This window comes from Doryrhamphus excisus, linkage group LG2, assembly GCF_037039965.1.
Source record: "Doryrhamphus excisus strain RoL-2023G ecotype Guam linkage group LG2, RoL_Dexc_Guam_v1.1, whole genome shotgun sequence".
Classification (NCBI taxonomy): Eukaryota; Metazoa; Chordata; class Actinopteri; order Syngnathiformes; family Syngnathidae; genus Doryrhamphus; species Doryrhamphus excisus.
Window position 1 is genome coordinate 4,753,483 of NC_136358.1, and position 16,949 is coordinate 4,770,431.

General features: G+C 45.9%; 2 protein-coding genes across 4 annotated transcripts; both read left to right on the forward strand.

Annotated features, from left to right (window-relative positions):
• The first annotated feature begins 240 nt into the window (after positions 1-240).
• Positions 241-2,720, forward strand: shbg (sex hormone-binding globulin). Of its 2 annotated transcripts, none has more exons than XM_058068031.2 (8): positions 241-843; positions 925-1,022; positions 1,096-1,285; positions 1,362-1,523; positions 1,704-1,875; positions 1,965-2,101; positions 2,207-2,411; positions 2,485-2,720. In XM_058068031.2, exons 1-8 carry the CDS (start codon positions 757-759, stop codon positions 2,607-2,609), a joined length of 1,176 nt encoding a protein of 391 aa, XP_057924014.1. In that variant the 5' UTR covers positions 241-756; the 3' UTR covers positions 2,610-2,720. The 2 variants fall into 2 exon arrangements, with proteins under 2 accessions (XP_057924014.1, XP_057924015.1); XM_058068032.2 differs by having other exon boundaries at positions 250-843; positions 1,704-1,860.
• Positions 2,721-3,506: 786 nt separating this feature from the next.
• Positions 3,507-16,947, forward strand: neurl4 (neuralized E3 ubiquitin protein ligase 4). Of its 2 annotated transcripts, none has more exons than XM_058067865.2 (29): positions 3,507-3,725; positions 5,499-5,988; positions 6,064-6,123; positions 6,194-6,651; positions 6,723-6,834; positions 6,898-6,986; positions 7,081-7,153; positions 7,259-7,532; positions 7,611-7,792; positions 8,593-8,678; positions 8,770-8,932; positions 9,017-9,224; positions 9,295-9,371; positions 9,436-9,514; positions 9,595-9,764; positions 10,312-10,440; positions 10,518-10,663; positions 10,749-10,967; positions 11,208-11,306; positions 11,721-11,873; positions 11,938-12,105; positions 12,186-12,344; positions 13,057-13,236; positions 13,310-13,403; positions 13,470-13,577; positions 14,608-14,752; positions 14,823-14,935; positions 15,006-15,165; positions 15,799-16,947. In XM_058067865.2, the coding sequence occupies exons 1-29, from the start codon at positions 3,507-3,509 to the stop codon at positions 16,001-16,003; spliced, it is 4,818 nt and encodes a 1,605-aa protein (XP_057923848.2). In that variant the 3' UTR covers positions 16,004-16,947. The 2 variants fall into 2 exon arrangements, with proteins under 2 accessions (XP_057923848.2, XP_057923849.2); XM_058067866.2 differs by having other exon boundaries at positions 3,530-3,725; positions 10,521-10,663.
• The last annotated feature ends 2 nt before the right edge of the window (positions 16,948-16,949 follow it).

Consider the following 16,949-nt stretch of genomic DNA (forward strand, 5'->3'; position numbering starts at 1 on the left):
GGCCATCTCTGTGTGGAGTTTGCATGTTCTCCCCGTGCTTGTGTGGGTTTTCTCCGGGTACTCCGGTTTCCTCCCACATTCCAAAAACATGCTAGGTTAATTGGCAAACTCCAAATTGTCCATAGGTATGAATGTGAGTGTGAATGGTTGTTTGTCTATATGTGCCCTGTGATTGGCTGGCGCCGAAGACAGCTGGGATAGGCTTCAGCACCCCCCCCCGCGACCCTCGTGAGGAAAAAGCGGTAGAAAATGAATGAATGAATGAATGATTCTGGAAATGTGCAGCATGGAAGCGGTATTGCATGTACATTACAGTTTACAGTAAATAATCATGTGTTGTGTCGTGTGTGTTTTTCCTCTGTCGACATTTAAGAATTCCTGAAAGTTTCCAAGTAATGTCATCTCCAGCTCCACAATACACACACACTGTTTTAGCATTCCTGCGAAAACACCTGTTGCTCACACAGGCTTAATTTAATGCAGATTGTAGGGCATCAGTTACGTCAGGATAATTACTGTAATGGTCGCTTTTTTCGCCCTTTGCACGATGAACTGTGTGTTGTCCTGCGACCCATTCTCATTTGTTTACCCGCCCCCCTCTATCCAATACACCATGCACTTCCCCCTGGCATGTTTGCCCTCTGGACCAGCGCACAGTCCAGGACTAAATACTCCTCCAGAACCTTTACAGCTCTCCTATACTTGGGAGTCCATTGACGAGCTTGACACCTGAGAGACCATACGCTACACGGGGGGATGATGGCAGGTGGACTCCTGCTACTCGCATTGAGCGTCACGGCGATGGTGTGGGGAGCCCAGGGGCAGGTGAACAGACAGTGGAAGGTACTTTCGATACATATTTTTATGAAGTTCACTCGGCAGTTATTATTTTCACATTGCTATAATGTCACCTGTGGCGTTTAGAATCAAGTCTCGGGGGATGCAACCGTTTACCTGGGCCAGCACAGAAACGCATGGAGGCCGCTGATGCACATCGCCGTCAACCTCACCAAGATAAGAGAGTGTGTGAGGAGTGCACTGTCGGTTATCGCTGACATTTAATGTCTCTCTGATTTGATTCATCCATTTCTGCAGCATTAAGTCATCCTTTCAGCTGAGGACGTATGACCCAGAAGGAGCCATCTTCTACGGGGACACCAAAAGCGGCAGGGACTGGTTCATTTTGTCCCTCAAAGACGGATTCCCTCTCATGCAAATCAGCCGCAGCGGGGTTCTTGTCAACGTGGCGGGGGGCCCCAAGCTCAATGACGGGCGATGGCACACGGTGAGTCCTGTGATGCTACTGGTTGGGGTTCTCGAGGTGAATGACATGTCTCACTGTTTTTGTCTCGACTTCCAAGCTGGAGGTGAGCAACCAAGGATATTTTGTGATCCTGGAGGTGGACGGCGCCATGGGGCTAGTAGCAGGTTTGCAGTCTGATAACATAGAGGAGGTCATCTCAGGGGACCTCAGACTGGCGCTTGGCGGGATCCTGATACCCAAGGAGAGGATGTTGGTTCAGGTACACCATTAACTAAACCACCTTGCTGTGAACAAAGAGCAACAATGGAGGACATCTGGCCTTTTTGGCATGTAGCTGCACCCTTTAAGTCTTTAGCGCCAACCAAACTTGACTCTTCGCCAACGAACGCGTTCTTCCGCACGTGTTCAGCAAAATGCATTGTTGCCTTTTTGGCTGCAGTTTGAGCCGCAGATGGACGCTTGTGTGCGGGGGGGCAGCTGGCTGAACCTGAGCATCCCCTGGGAGACGGAGGCCGAGGAGCTCTGGCCGTGCTATCAAAACATCCGACCCGGGAGCTTCTTCCCCGGAAGTGGTCTCGTCATTGTCAACACCTCAGGTGGGGGGCACACGGGTGTGTTTATTTGTAGTAAAATATTGCATAATTCTTCAGAAAATTTGGTCTGATGCCTTGGCTTTTATTTGTGGATGTCTTTGTTGCAGTTTTGCAGATTGCTGATTCACACAGTGTGAAGATTGAATTGTGGGGAGAATTCACTAAAATGGACGGTGCGATTCTCAGTATCAGGACTCCCGGCCTGGCGCCAATGTTCACTTTAGTAGCTGATAATACCACAAAGGTATGCGCATAGATAAGACATAATACAGACAATTGAGGAATAATTTTTTTGAGCATTTACTCATTATGCCCGAGCCTGTACAGTGAACACCTATTGGATTCACAGGAAGTAACACTCTCCTTCAGTGGTCATAAAATGAGTCTCAAGGAAAACTTCAGCAGACTACAGATGACCTTTGGGACTGATTTGCTGGAAGTACTGCATGATGGAGCTGACTCAAAGGTCACGAAGAAGCTCCTCACTCCACTAAGGCATTCAGGCCTTTTGAGCACATTGAGAGAAAGCCACATTGCCATTGGAGGCCTTCTCGGTCAGATTACACTTCATTAAAATACATCTACATCTTCTACACTACATTCGACTGACTTTTCATCACTTTTCAGGTAAAGATGACATGGGCTCCTTCTTGAGAGGCTGTCTGGAGAAGATCCAAGTCCAAGGAAAGGATGTTGACCTAGATCTGACATTTAAAGACATGTCCATCTCCTCCCACAGCTGCCCAGTGTAAACCACAGCATCAGGCGTTCATTGTACAAATTGGCCTTGCTTATGTGTGTGTGTCACAATTACATTAATCCTAATGAAAGAGAGCCAGAATATCGCAATATTAAGTCATGCAGGTTTCAGGTTTTCAGGCTCAAAAATTTAAACAATATACAACAAATCTGCACAATAAAATTCTTAAATGTTGAATTAATGTGACAAGCATAAGACATCTTGACCTTCTTGACTTCAACTTTTATTTTGAACATGCACGTGAGTTGCAATAGAATTCATCACACAGTGCAATTCACAGTTCCACAGGTATGTAATCACTGTAAAGAAACCATAAGTCATAATGAAGTAATAATGAGTAAATAAATAAATAAATGTTGAAAGGGTCAATAGTTACATAGTTGCATAATAGAAACATGACTATAGACAATGTACTCACAAAGACCTGAAGAGTTAAGTGCAAGAGTGAGATCACAAAAGGTCAGTGATAATTCATGGGCAAAAAAGCATTTAACATAAGATTCACCAAAAAAGTTTTATCTTTTTTTTTGAGAGAGGCTGTTAGAGATTTAACACATGGTGCGTGCCCCCTCTAGTGGATTAAGAACATTTATGTTCAAGTGACATCCTCATACTGACGGAATACCTGTTCCTATATGATTTAATATGTACTGTATTATTAGGATTATTATCAGAAATGTAATTATTTACTTTGATTGTGGAGGTGAGGGTAGCGTATTTACAGTCTAACACACACTCTCACCAATGCATCGATATAAATAATCAAAAAAATGTATAATCTTGATATAATGTGATAATAATTACATAAAATAAATACTCTACGTAGTCTACATACGGAATGTAAACAAATAACAGTGGGTGGGGCGGCGGGTGCCGTATGTCGCTTGTTATGACGTCACTGTCGCAAACCATTTCTGTCGTGAAACCTGGCCGCCCCCTAATGATGGCGGCGGAGCTACATCCGCGGAGCGGAAAGCTGATCGGCCTGTCGAACTCCAACCGAACCGCCCGGCGCAACCAGCCAGTCCAAGAGTTCAACCATGGCCTGGTGCTAAGCAAAGAGCCACTGAAGGATCGGGATGTATTCACTGTCCGCATCGATAAGAAGGTAAAAAACGCAGCCGCCATTGCTGTTGAGAGCAGGGGGTGAGACGGGGGGAATGCGAGGACAGTACTTGGTGGGACGGCTTGAGGGGTCTGCATGTCTCCCGCAATCGGGGCTTCTCTGCGACCGAACAGCTCGACTTGACAACGGCTTTCCTCTGACTAATAACGACATTCTGCTAGGGATTTATTAGCTACCTTGATTGCCACATACATACACATATACTTATACACACACACACACACATATATATAAATATATATATAGATATGTTATATGTACACACACACACCTACATACATACATATATACATACATACATACATGCACGCATACATATACATATGCGTGTATGTGCGCGCCTTGGTGTGTATAGCAACACTGAGGCTGCAGCTAACAGTTCATTAGCCTGGTTATGCTAACTATGTGTGTGTTTATGTCCATTCATATGTAGATAGATATAGATACATACTCATAAATATATATGTAGATGTACAGAGGAAGTGAATGTTGGCTAGCTTGACTGACAGGTGTCTTTTGTCGTTTGTCCTAGCTCACTTGTCTTGAGTTTATTCATGTAATTTGGACTTGTTTCGTAGTTTCCTGTCACCTTCTCTGCTCTGTCACATTATACAATAATAATAATAATAATAACAATAAAGCAGCTAGCAACCCGTTTATGAACCTTTGAAATGTTTTGTCATTGCTTGACTTTAATATTTGAGGTTGAGTTTTGCCCGTAAGCCCAGAACTGAGCATAAAAAACATATTAAATATCACTCTTGGGCTGTAAGTGATTATCCTTCCCATGTGATGCTCTCAGTTTGAGGAGTACTCTCGTAATGAGACCTCCATGCAAAATCAATGCCCTTCCATCACAATGCGCCCAGATTGGCATTACTGTATTGTCCATCCAGTCTACATCCACTCAGCTACAGAGGAAGTGGATGCACTTTTCATATTGGGGCTCGACTAAAATGTCAGCTTGCCAATGTAGCAAGCTAATTGCTTTAAACATTTCTTTTTTTCTTCAATTTTTTTGAGGAATAAGGGTTTGGGAGCAACTAAGAGGTCTAAGTTAGCTGATAGACTAATTAATTTAAGAGGGGCCTCCGTTCTGTTGTTGCTATAGAGCATATGGTATTTCAGCAGCCCTCATAGTGATGCTCAAGGTCACTTGTGTTTGCCTCCGGTGTCTCGCAGGGCACTTGCTAGCCGGCTGGCATCACACTGGTAGATGAAGCAAAAAGGAAGACAAAAAACAGAATTTAATCAATATTGTGAGACATTATCGTGCGCACACACACTGGGCTTTCTCTTGCTGGGAAGTGGATGATATGTGCGGCTATTTGTTATGTGATATGAAGAATATAATGTGACAGGGTGCCATTTATTTATAGATGGGGCACCGTGGTAGGTAGTAAACTTTTATTAAGGTTCATTTTGTCATTTGCAGTACTGTCTATAAGTTGCAGACCGATCAAAATGGATGTATGTGCTTCTATCACCTGCTTGTGATGTTGCATTGTGTGTGATGTGTCAATGCTTTATTCTCCACAAGCAGTGTCTTCACTGAGAGCTAAAAATAACCCAAGGGCTTATAAAACAAATCACTTTTATATCCATCTGCAGTTTTTAGCTCGGCACTTGAGCTATTTAGTGCAAAGTCCCACTTCCCGGCTTCCAGGCTCAAGCACGATCCAACCGGAAATGTTTCTCCTGTGCTGTGCTGCATGCCGTTGTCTCTCAGCTTTGCCTTTTTTTAACACTCCCCAGGTGAACTTGTGGAGCGGTTCCATTGAGATTGGGGTGACAACACTGGACCCCGCCCTGCTGGACTTCCCCAGCAGTGCCACGGGCCTGAAGGGCGGCTCGTGGATTGTGTCTGGCTGCTCGGTGCTCAGGGACGGCCGTTCAGTGCTGGAGGAGTACGGCCGCGACCTGGATCAGCTGTCAGAGGGCGACCGTGTGGGCATCCAGCGCAGCTCCCACGGAGAGCTTCACTTGTGGGTCAATGGCCAGGACTGTGGTGCGGCCGCCAGCGGCTTGCCTTCCAAACTGTGGGCCGTGGTTGACCTGTACGGAAAGTGCACGCAGGTGACGGTGGTGAGTTGTGAGCCACCGTCGCCTTCCGCCGAAAGAGAGACAGTAGTTCGGGATGAAGTGGATGAGGAAGAAGAAGAGGAGGAGGAGGTGCAAGAGGATGCGGGCATCACGGCACTGATGAATGTGGCAGCAATGAATGGAGTCATGACGGGAGACGAAGGTAGGGAATATGTCATTAAACTATTTGGAATGTTCATTTTCTTAATGTGTTCATTTTCACTCTGCTGCTTATTAGTGCCTGAACTTAGTTGCAGCAGACCAGACAAGTTCCCCAACAACCTGGAGCCAGAAGCGGGTAAAAAAAACATCCAATCAGGCAATGAGTATTTGGTCACATGAGCCCTTTTGATGGTTGCTCTCCTCAGTTCTGACAGAGCACCAGCTCTTTGACGTCTTCAACAACGCAATAGTATCTTTTTACCGTGCCGAGGATGAAGGCGGAGGCGAAGACGGCAATGGAGGAACGGGAGGAGGAGCTACAGGAAACAATTCCTCCTCCTCAAGAAATGACACAAGGAGCGGTGGTGGAGGAGGCGCAGCGAGCAATGACAACGGGACTGAGACACCATCAGGCGGGACCGGAGGGGATGATGCCGGGAACACAAGCGGCAGCCCCGCTGGTACGGCGGGAGGAGGAACGGGATCTGGGACTGTAATGGGCGGCTTGACCACCAACGATGCCCTCCTCTTCCACGAGAAGTGCGGCACGCTGATCAAACTGAGCAATAACAACAAGACGGCGGAGAGGAGGAGACCTCTGGATGAGTTCAACAACGGAGTGGTTATGACCAACCGACCGCTACGACATAACGAGATGTTTGAGGTGAAAACACAACATGTTGTACATGAAAATAATGCTCTCAGTTGAACTGGCCCATACTCTAATATTTTCAGATTCGCATTGACAAACTGGTGGACAAGTGGTCGGGTTCAATCGAGATCGGTGTGACCACACACATCCCAAACAATCTGGACTACCCTGCTACCATGACCAATCTGCGTTCAGGTAACACAAAAAACACACTAAAGCAAAGTATTACAAATGTTAACCACTCATGTTTAATGTCAGGTACAATCATGATGAGTGGCTGTGGAATACTGACCAATGGGAAAGGTACCAGGCGGGAATATTGCGAGTTTAGCTTGGATGAACTCCAGGTTTGTGATCATTCATATACTCATACTATTTAAGTGTGTGCAACTTTTTGTCGTCAGTGTTTTATGTTATCCTGTGTGTGTGCATCCCTCTCAGGAGGGAGATCACATTGGGCTGATGCGCAAAGCCAGCGGTGCGCTTCATTTCTACATCAACGGCATCGATCAAGGTGACTCACATGGACAAACTCACTACAGTGTAAAAAAAAAAAAAAGGGAGTGATGACAGCATCTCTTTCATTATCCTGCTCTTAACGGCTTCATATCTTGTAAAGGTGTTGCAGCAGCCCAGACCCCTGGCGTTGTGTACGGCGTCGTGGACCTCTACGGCATGGCCGTCAAGGTCACTATTGTTCACAACCACAACCATAGCGACCGCCTCCGACGTAACAATGCCATCATGAGGGCCTTGTCACCTGATGTCGGTCGACCCAGACCCGCCCTCTCACTCACTCCTGACACGGAGGCACATGACCGACTGCTCTTCCACCCAAACTGTGGCCAGAAAGCTGCAATCATCAGTGATGGCAGGACGGCGCTACGGCCACAGTGAGGCATCCTCTGGATTACACACCTCTTTTTCGATATTGAGAGCATTTGAACTTCATACTCATTCTTGCTCCTCAGTGCCACTGATGACTTCAATCATGGCGTGGTCCTCAGCAGCAGGCCGCTGCGCTCGAATGAGGTGTTCCAGGTCCGCATTGACAAGATGGTGGACAAATGGGCTGGCTCTATTGAAATCGGAGTGACGACACACAACCCTGCCTACCTGCAGCTACCCTCCACTATGACAAATTTGCGCTCAGGTAAACAAAAATACAGTATAATAACCAAGCATAGTTCGAGTCAGTCACATGCTACACTACGTCCTTGGGTAAAATGACGGCGTTTGTTTGCAGTACATTAAGGGTGGTGTCGCTCTTTGGCTAGCATATGCTAACACAACAAATAAATTTGTCACAATTTGAAGTTAAACTTTTTCATTCTAAAAGGTATATACAGTATTTTTATCAAGGCTTTGATAAATTAACAGCAGTAACAAATTTATTTCACTTATTACATACACATTATGACAAGCCACGTCTCTCTGTCATGACTGCAACAACAATAGTGTCCACACAGAGCTTTTTAATAACTTTATTGAGACCCGAACACATCAACAGCAGCGCAGTTCCAACACCTGAACACGTTTATAGTCCACTCATCCTGGAACGACACTTCCTCATTGTCATTAGACGGCCACAAGATACATTCACGGACACTGCAAAAAATCACAACATGTTTCTGCACTCAAAACATATGAATTCAACTTACTCATACATTCATGGCTCACAATAATGATTCTGCTGCTGTTAAAGAGACAAGTGGTCGGCAAGCATGTGGTATCTTTTAGCTTGATTTAAACTTTCAGTTAATTTGGAGCTGTTAATATATACAAATATCCTGCATATAATTGCATCCTGTCATTTATCTTTCTCTTCATAAAATACAGCAAAAATGTGCATATTTCACACATTATGGCAAGTGGTGATTAATCGCAGTTGTGGTTAATTTGATTAAAATTTGTAATCATTTAACAGCCCTAATTTTTATACTTTGTCTCCAGGGACATGGATGATGACAGGGAATGGCGTGATGCACAATGGAACAACAATACTGGATGAATATGGACACAACTTAGACCGTCTCAAAGTGTGTAATATATGTATTAGGAGTTATATGTAATATGGTGAATATTGCCCACATACACGGTTTGTCAAGGCCTTGTCACTATCTCACACAGGCAGGGGACACTGTTGGTGTGGTACGCAAAGAAGATGGCAGCCTCCACTTCTTTGTAAATGGCGTGGCTCAGGGCCCAGCAGCCTGGAATGTGCCCCCCAGCGTCTATGCCGTGGTTGACCTCTACGGACAGGCGGCTCAGGCCACAATCATGGACGACATGGGTGAGAGCCTACAACGGATGCCAAAATATTGTCCTTGAGAAGAGAAAGTGTGTGGAACGTGATTTTTTTTTTTTTTTTTTTTAGTGGACCTCCCCCCTCTCCCAGAGGATGCCTCTGAAGGCCCCACAGCCATGTCCCCCGGGAGCCCGTGCTCAGTAGCAGGTGGGAGCGCCACTGACCTGCGTTTTCACCATCTGCACGGCACCAACGCTATCATCACCAACGGGGGGCGTACTGCTCTGCGCCAAAACTGTCGTAGCGAGTTCAACGACGCTATCGTCATTTCCAATAGGTGAGGTGCCCGTCGATGTGCCTGACTAGCTTTTAGTGTCGTATTGAACTGAAGGTTTGGCTTCTTGTAGGTGCCTTCGAGATGGAGAGCTCTTTGAAATCATTATTCAGAAAATGGTGGACCGCTGGTCCGGTTCAATAGAAGCAGGTGAGAATTATAAGCACGCAGGACCTCCATTATGTCATCATTAATGATCTGTCACTCTGTGTAGGTGTGACGGCCATCCGGCCAGAGGAACTCGAGTTTCCCAACACGATGACCGACATTGACTATGACACATGGATGCTCAGGTAAGCAAGCATATAAAATTCATATTTCATATCCGGTGCTTTACTCTTTTGTTTGTTTTTTTACCTCATCCTTTCTTCAGCGGAACAGCCATCATGCAGGATGGCAACACAATGCGCAACAACTACGGCTGCGACCTTGACTCGCTGACTTCGGGCTCACGAATTGGCATGATGCGTTCTGCAACTGGTGACCTCCATTATTACATCAACGGCGTAGACCAAGGCATCGCCTGCTCTGGTCTGCCTCCAGGTAAAAGAAGGATAAAATCACCTGCTTTGCACCTTGTAATGTTACTCTAATTTGCTTTGCCACTTATATAATACAATGTATCAAAGTGTCAACACATAAATTAGATTAGATTAGATTAGATTAGATTAGATTAGATTATTGCTTAGGTTAGCATCCAACCAGAATTGCAATTTTATAAGTACCTTAGTAGTAAGTAAATGTAGAAAAAAAATTGATAGATCTATGTAAAAAAAACTATAACAGGCTATGACTATAACACAGTGAGGATATGTACAGGGATATAAATGACTATAATATGGCTATTGTAGATTATACAGATTATAAACAGTATGGATGTGACAATATATAATAACAGTAATATGTACAGTATTGCAATGAAGTGACTAGAGTATGGTTATTGCAGATTATATAAATTATAAACTATAAACAGTATGATCTAAAGAGAGATACATCATGGGTACAATGTGACATTTTGGTTATTTCCCTAATGGCCGTTATTTGTATTGCTGAGCTAAGCTATCATTGTCTTTCTCTCTCCATCTCGCAGAGGTGTTTGCAGTGATTGACCTGTATGGTCAGTGTGTTCAGGTGTCCATAACAAGCTCCTCAGGTCCTCTGGACAACAGTCTGTGCACCAGCAACATCACAGAGAAGAGCTTCCCCATCCACTCCCCAGGTAGACGCACACATTTACAAGTTACAGTATTTTCTATTTCCAAACTAACCTGCCATGCATGTGTGTTGTGCTTTTAGTAGCAGGAGTCGCCCACCGCCTCCACAGTAAACACGGTAAGAATGTGGTGTTACTGGGTGAGGGGTGCCAGGCGGTCAGAGCGGGGGGTTACGCTCACGGCATCGTGTTCAGCGCCAAGGAGCTAAAAGTGGACGAGCTGTTTGAGGTGCCAAAAAATAATCAACCCCCGTCATCCATCGCATGTCGTGTTGGTTTTCTCTTTTCTCATGCGTGTGTTTTGTGGTGTCAAGGTGAGGATCGACGAGGTAGACGAGCAGTGGTGCGGTTCGCTGCACGTCGGCCTGACCACGCTACCGCCACCTGAGCTGCCGTCGTGTCCTCTCTCCGGTTTCTCCCCCTCTCTACCGCAACTTCGCACCAAGGTCACCTGGCTACTCTGCGGCTTGGAAGTCCGCCGTAATGGCGTGCTTCAACGCCAGAACTACGGCTGCTCATTGGACAGACTGACGGTAAAATACTTTTAATGTTTAGCGCATTTTTCAGGCTGCAGTTTGACATATTGCAAAAAGAAATTAATATTACACTCATTTGCTAGCTATAACACAAAGCTAAGATGTTTTGTCCAGATAGCTTAGCATATATTTACCTACATTGGATTGGTTTTCACATAATTAATGCACAAAATGTTCCACACAGTGTAACAAAAAAACATGTAAAACAATATTTTAACAATGTTTTGTTTTTTTTAGGTTGGGAACCGTGTAGGTGTGAAGAGGTGCAGTGATGACACCATGCACATCTTCATTGATGGCGAGGACATGGGACCTGCTGCCACTGCAGTAGCCAAGGTACACACACACACACACACACACACACACACACGCATATAATATTCATTCATTTTCTACCGCTTTTCCTCACGAGGGTCGCGGGGGGTGCTGGAGCCTATCCCAGCTGTCTTCGGGCGTAAGGCGGGGTACACCCTAGACTGGTCGCCAGCCAATCACAGGGCACATATAGACAAACAACCATTCACACTCACATTCATACCTATGGACAATTTGGAGTCGCCAATTAACCTAGCATGTTTTTGGAATGTGGGAGGAAACCGGAGTACCTGGAGAAAACCCACGCATGCACGGGGAGAACATGCAAACTCCACAAGGAGATGCCCGAGGGTGGGATTGAACCCTGGTCTCCTAGCTGTGAGGTCTGCGCGTGCATATAATATATCTCATTAAATATGTCTGTATTTTTTTCAGAACGTGTATGCGGTCCTAGATCTGTATGGGAGAATAACGGCGGTGTCCATTGTCAGCTCCACCATGCTTGAAGACGTGGACAGTGTTAAGGCGGTATCTCTCTCATCAGAAAGCTGCAGTGAAGGAGAAGATGACAACACACCCGTCAGAGAGGTAATATACATTTTTCCAATGTATTTTGAGAGATATTTCCACATGGCCTTTTTACTTCCTCCAGGCTGAGGGGGAGCCCTGCGCTCTAGTACCCACCGCCATGGCCTTCCTGGAGAACCACGGCAAGAACATCCAGCTGTCCAACCAGAACCTGACAGCTGCCAGAGTGTCGAGCTACAACCAAGGCCTGCTGGTCACCGCTCAGCCTCTGGCCCAGCAGCAGCTCTTCCAGGTGACTCCCTACTCTCTCATTTGGCAATGGGATTGGAACTTTCCATGTCATGTGACTTAAAGGCTCTTATTGCGCTCCAGTTTAAGATTGACCGCCTCAATCCATCTTGGACGTCGTCGCTGGCATTAGGGGTGATCGGCCACTCACCAGATCGCCTCAACTTCCCCTCCACAGCGTGTTGCCTGAAGCGCTCTGCCTGGCTGCTGCAGAGGGACTCCATCTTCCACAACTCCCTAAAAGTAGGAGCTCAGAATCAGTCCAACATGACAAGAATGTAGTGCAGACCTGCCTACATGTACGCATGGTTCTCTGATATTGGCCGATATAGGCATAAAAATTAGATATCGGTTCATTTTGCTATGGTTTTTTCTGCCGATTGGTGCTCAAGTGATGACATTGTGAATTTACTAATCAAAGTAGAGAGTAAGAGAGTAGAGTAAGAGATAGGGTGAGGAGCTCAGAGGAGAGCCGCTTCTCCCTCACATCGAGAGGAGTCAGTTGAGGTGGCTCGGGCATCTAATCCAGATGCTTCCCGGACGCCTCCCTGGTGAGGTGTTCCGGGCATGCCCAGCCGGGAAAAGGCCCCCGGGGGAAAACCTAGGACACGCTGGAGGGACTATGTCTCACAGCTGGCCTGGGAACGCCTTGGTGTCCTCCCGGTGGAACTGGAGGAGGTGGCCCGGGGACCGGGAAGTCTGGGCTTCCCTACTAAGACTGCTGCCCCTGCGACCCGGACCCGGATAAGCGGAGGAAAATGGATGGATGGAAAGTAGGACAACAGTCACTTTTATTGCAAATGTTGAACTGAAATCGGACAACGTCAAGCTATGGATGTCTCAATTACTTGTGGCTTTTCACCACTGGCAGTTGATCTCATTAAATGTCTTCAAACTTTGTTTGATACTTTTTGGTACATTTTTTGGAGTTCACCAAACTGCATTTTTTCCACAGATTTGCGAGAACTACGGCCCTAACCTGGACACATGTCCTGAAGGCACGGTGTTGGGTCTGCTGGTGGATGCCAACAGTTGTCTCCACCTCTACGTGAACGGCATCGACCAGGGGGTGGCAGCGCAGGACATCCCCTCCCCCTGTTACCCTTTCATCGACCTCTACGGCCAGTGTGAACAGGTATTCTACACCGAGGAAGCCTTTTTTTTATCAGTACGATTCGAATCAGGAATGCTTTGTGTCATCCTTTCAGGTGACCATCGTGACAAATAACGTGCCAGCTGTGGGCGGAGAGGCTGGCGACACCCGTTGTCAGGGTGACATGGAGAAGGCGGACATGGTTGACGGTATTAAAGGCCTGTTTTTTCCTTCATTGTCCACTCCTTTTGTTTGACTTGGGTGTTTGTGCACAGGCATCAAAGAGAGTGTGTGCTGGACGCCCCCTCCCGATGTCAACCCCAACAAGTCATGCGAGTACCAGGCCCTGTGCGCTCGCTTCAAGGACCTGCTTACTCTACCAGGTGACCTTCACTCTCGAAATGTATTTCATGTTAGAACAGCTAAAATCCGAGCTGATCGGAATCGATATCAGCTGTTATCACATACTACAGTTTTAATTGGCCCTGTGCCCTAGAAACCGCCCATGAATGATACGGGAAAAGGCCGAAATAATACTGTGTCAAAGCGCAGGGCAGTGATACTGATAAAATATAGAGTTTAACCATGTCCAGTATCAGCCCCCGTAGCTGTCCACTCAGAGCGCGCTGCTCTGGTATCGTGTCTGTGAAACAACCAATCAATTATAGGTTATCACATGGTTTGTCTGGTATCAGGCCAGGTATCATGTCCCTAAGTGTCAGTATCATACTTATACTGGCACGCGGGGCATGATACTGGGCCTGATACCAGACAAACCATGTGATGATCTTATTATCACATACTATTTAATCATGAGCTTATTATCACGTACTATTTAATCAAAAGACCATTTTGTTTCCAGAAATTATATCTAAACAGTGTAAACACAACAATTGCAAAAATATTTCAACAATAATATTTTATCAACAGTCTTATCTTATCAATGTCTGACAATTAAAGTTCCATTAATTAAATTTGGGTTTTTTGGTGACTGGAGAAGCACTAAGGCACTAAGCACTCGTGTGCTGTTCTCTGATTGGTTGTTTCACGGGCACGATACCAGAGCAGTGTGCTCTGAGTGGACAGCTACGGGGGCTGATACTGGACATGGTTAAACTCTATATTTTATCAGTATCACTGCCCTGGGCTTTGACACAGTATCATTTCGGCCTTTTCCCGTATCATTCATGGGTGGTTTCTAGGGTACAGGGCCAATTAATACTGTAGTATGTGATAATACATGTAATAAACTGAAAATTTCTGGAAACAAAATAGTCTTTTGATTAAATAGTATGTGATAATAAGCTCATGTGAACCATGTGATAACCTATAAATACCAGTCAGTGGTCTATCAATCCGAGGACCCCTAATTGATTCTGAACTGTTCTCATTTTGGTTCTTGCCGTTCCGCAGACGGGTACTTCAACGAAGATGCAAAGTATAACCTGTGCTACTGTGAGTCCTGCCACAAGCTGCGGGGGGATGAGGCTTATTACAAGAGAGGAGAGCCCCCCCGCGACTACGCTCTGCCTTTCGGATGGTGCTGCTTTGCCCTCAGGTGAGAGGTTTAAGAGCTGTGTTTTATTTCTTTATTTTAGCAAGTCAACTCAGACGTGGCTCTCATTTAGGATCAAACCCCACTGTGAGGTCTCGAATGCACTGAAGAAGTGGCACATCGCATACCACGGCACCAGTGTAGGTTCACTGCGCCGCACGTTGGACCACAGTCAGCTGCTACCTGGTAGGAAGTCCACATTTTATCGTCGTGCCTCAAAGCGGACTCAGAATTAATTCCTGCATCAATTCCACAGGGACGTCGTCCATCTTCTCTGTGTCTCTGGCGAAAGCAGAGGGACTGGACGGGTACAGTGATCCAGAGGAGAACAGCGTCCCTGGCAGGGAGGTGCCCAGAGTGCGTCTCTCACCTACCATGCGCTACTCTGGCCTGGAGATATTTGCTCCCAAAGCGCAGTAAGTTTTCATTGCCTGTCCTTAAAGGGGACATGTTCATTCATTTTCTACCGCTTTTCCTCACGAGGGTTGCGGGGGGTGCTGGAGCCTATCCCAGCTGTCTTTGGGCAAGAGGCGGGGTACACCCTGGACTGGTCGCCAGCCAATCACAGGGCACATATAGACAAACAACCATTCACACTCACATTCATACCTATGGACAATTTGGAGTCACCAATTAACCTAGCATGTTTTTGGAATGTGGGAGGAAACCGGAGTACCCGGAGAAAACCCACGCGTGCACGGGGAGAACATGCAAACTCCACACAGAGATGGCCGAGGGTGGAATTGAACCCTGGTCTCCTAGCTGTGAGGTCTGCGTGCTAACCACTAGACCGCTGTGCCGCCAGGGGACATGTTATACTCTTTTTTTTTTTTTCAGCACTTTGTATTGATTGTGGAATCCGAAAGAGCAGCTACACACAATAACCCGTTGGATTTAATTTACCCCCCCCTCCCCCCCAACTGCGCAAACACAAGAATACAACATTGTGACAACAGTTGTAGGTCAGAAAAGAGGAAAAAAGCATAACGGGTCCCCCTTTAACGCTCCCACTTGAAGCCCAGTTGCTAATGAATGTCTCCTGTGTGCAGATTTCGGGACCCCCGCTCTCACCGCTGCCACCAGGCCCAGGTTGGCTTCCAGGTGTGCGTGCGCCCGGGTTCCTACAAGGTGGGCCCGCAAACGCTGGGCCACAGCGAGCCCCTGGACCCCCGATTCAGCAACTCTGAGATTGAGTGGATGACGAAAGAGCAAGGTGGCACGCTCCTCTACGGCCTCCTCGTGCGGGTGGAGTGACACCTCCCACTTTTGATAAAGTGACAAATCCAAGCCCTGCCTTTGAGCAACAGACTCCTCTGGGATCCAGCTGGTCCTTAATGATTGTCCACAGGATTATTTTACTGCTTTTAAAAGAAGAACAGACACTGCCTGCACTTTATGTTTTGGACACTCGTGGGCAATTTAAAACCTGTTAAAAACAGCAACATGACAACATTTATTTGTTTCCTGAAAGAGTTTTGTCACTCATTTTAACACCTCATGTGTTCTCACCTGTGTTTTATTTTGGTAGCACTCGTCCCCTGCCAAGATGAACGGATTATGACTGAATTGTAATCCTGTTTTCACACTTGAATTAGACGAATTGACTTTTAACTGGATTGTTTACACATGTAACATATATTGCAGTCGGTCTCTGCTTTCACCTCACCCAGAAAATCCAGAGAAAGTTGTTTTGAGGATCTTTGGCACCGTTTGGGCCGAGATGATTTGTTAGAACTGCAAGGTTTACTAATCACTTCCTATGAGAACAAAAAAAAAATGTCTTATGTCCTCAGTGTTAGCATCCAAACAGAAAACCGAGGCGTGGTCAATGCTGGCGTTTACATGAGAATGAAACCATCAATTATTGACCTAAGTATCAATTTATTCAGAGCATACAGTGTAAGATTGATTGTAACAGCTTGTTTGTTTACGTTCTCAAAACAGCAACGTCCCCCGTGACACCGTCATGCTTCTCAAGGCACACTTGATGAAGTCAAACTCAAAATGGATTCAAGAAGCTCAGCTGGGATCAGAGGAAACTTCCAATCAAAAATGTGAAACATATAACGGGTCATTTATGGCCCGGTGCTGCTTTGTAAAATGTTATTTTTTTCCCCCTTTTTTTCTTTCTGTATGTTGGGTTGTACATAAATATATTCTTGATTTATAAGAAAATGAAAATAAACTGATGGTATGCACA

What these genes read in the sequence shown, in the direction of transcription:
- neurl4 (XM_058067865.2), top strand. Translation starts at nt 3,507, where the DNA reads ATGACGTCACTGTCGCAAACCATTTCTGTCGTGAAACCTGGCCGCCCC. An exon ending in CACAATCATGGACGACATGG is followed by an intron (nt 8,933 to 9,016) that starts GTGAGAGCCTAC and finishes TTTTTTTTTTAG; the next exon opens with TGGACCTCCCCCCTCTCCCA. An exon ending in CTGCCACTGCAGTAGCCAAG is followed by an intron (nt 11,307 to 11,720) that starts GTACACACACAC and finishes TATTTTTTTCAG; the next exon opens with AACGTGTATGCGGTCCTAGA.
- shbg (XM_058068031.2), top strand. Translation starts at nt 757, where the DNA reads ATGATGGCAGGTGGACTCCTGCTACTCGCATTGAGCGTCACGGCGATG. An exon ending in ATGACGGGCGATGGCACACG is followed by an intron (nt 1,286 to 1,361) that starts GTGAGTCCTGTG and finishes TCGACTTCCAAG; the next exon opens with CTGGAGGTGAGCAACCAAGG. An exon ending in TAGCTGATAATACCACAAAG is followed by an intron (nt 2,102 to 2,206) that starts GTATGCGCATAG and finishes TTGGATTCACAG; the next exon opens with GAAGTAACACTCTCCTTCAG.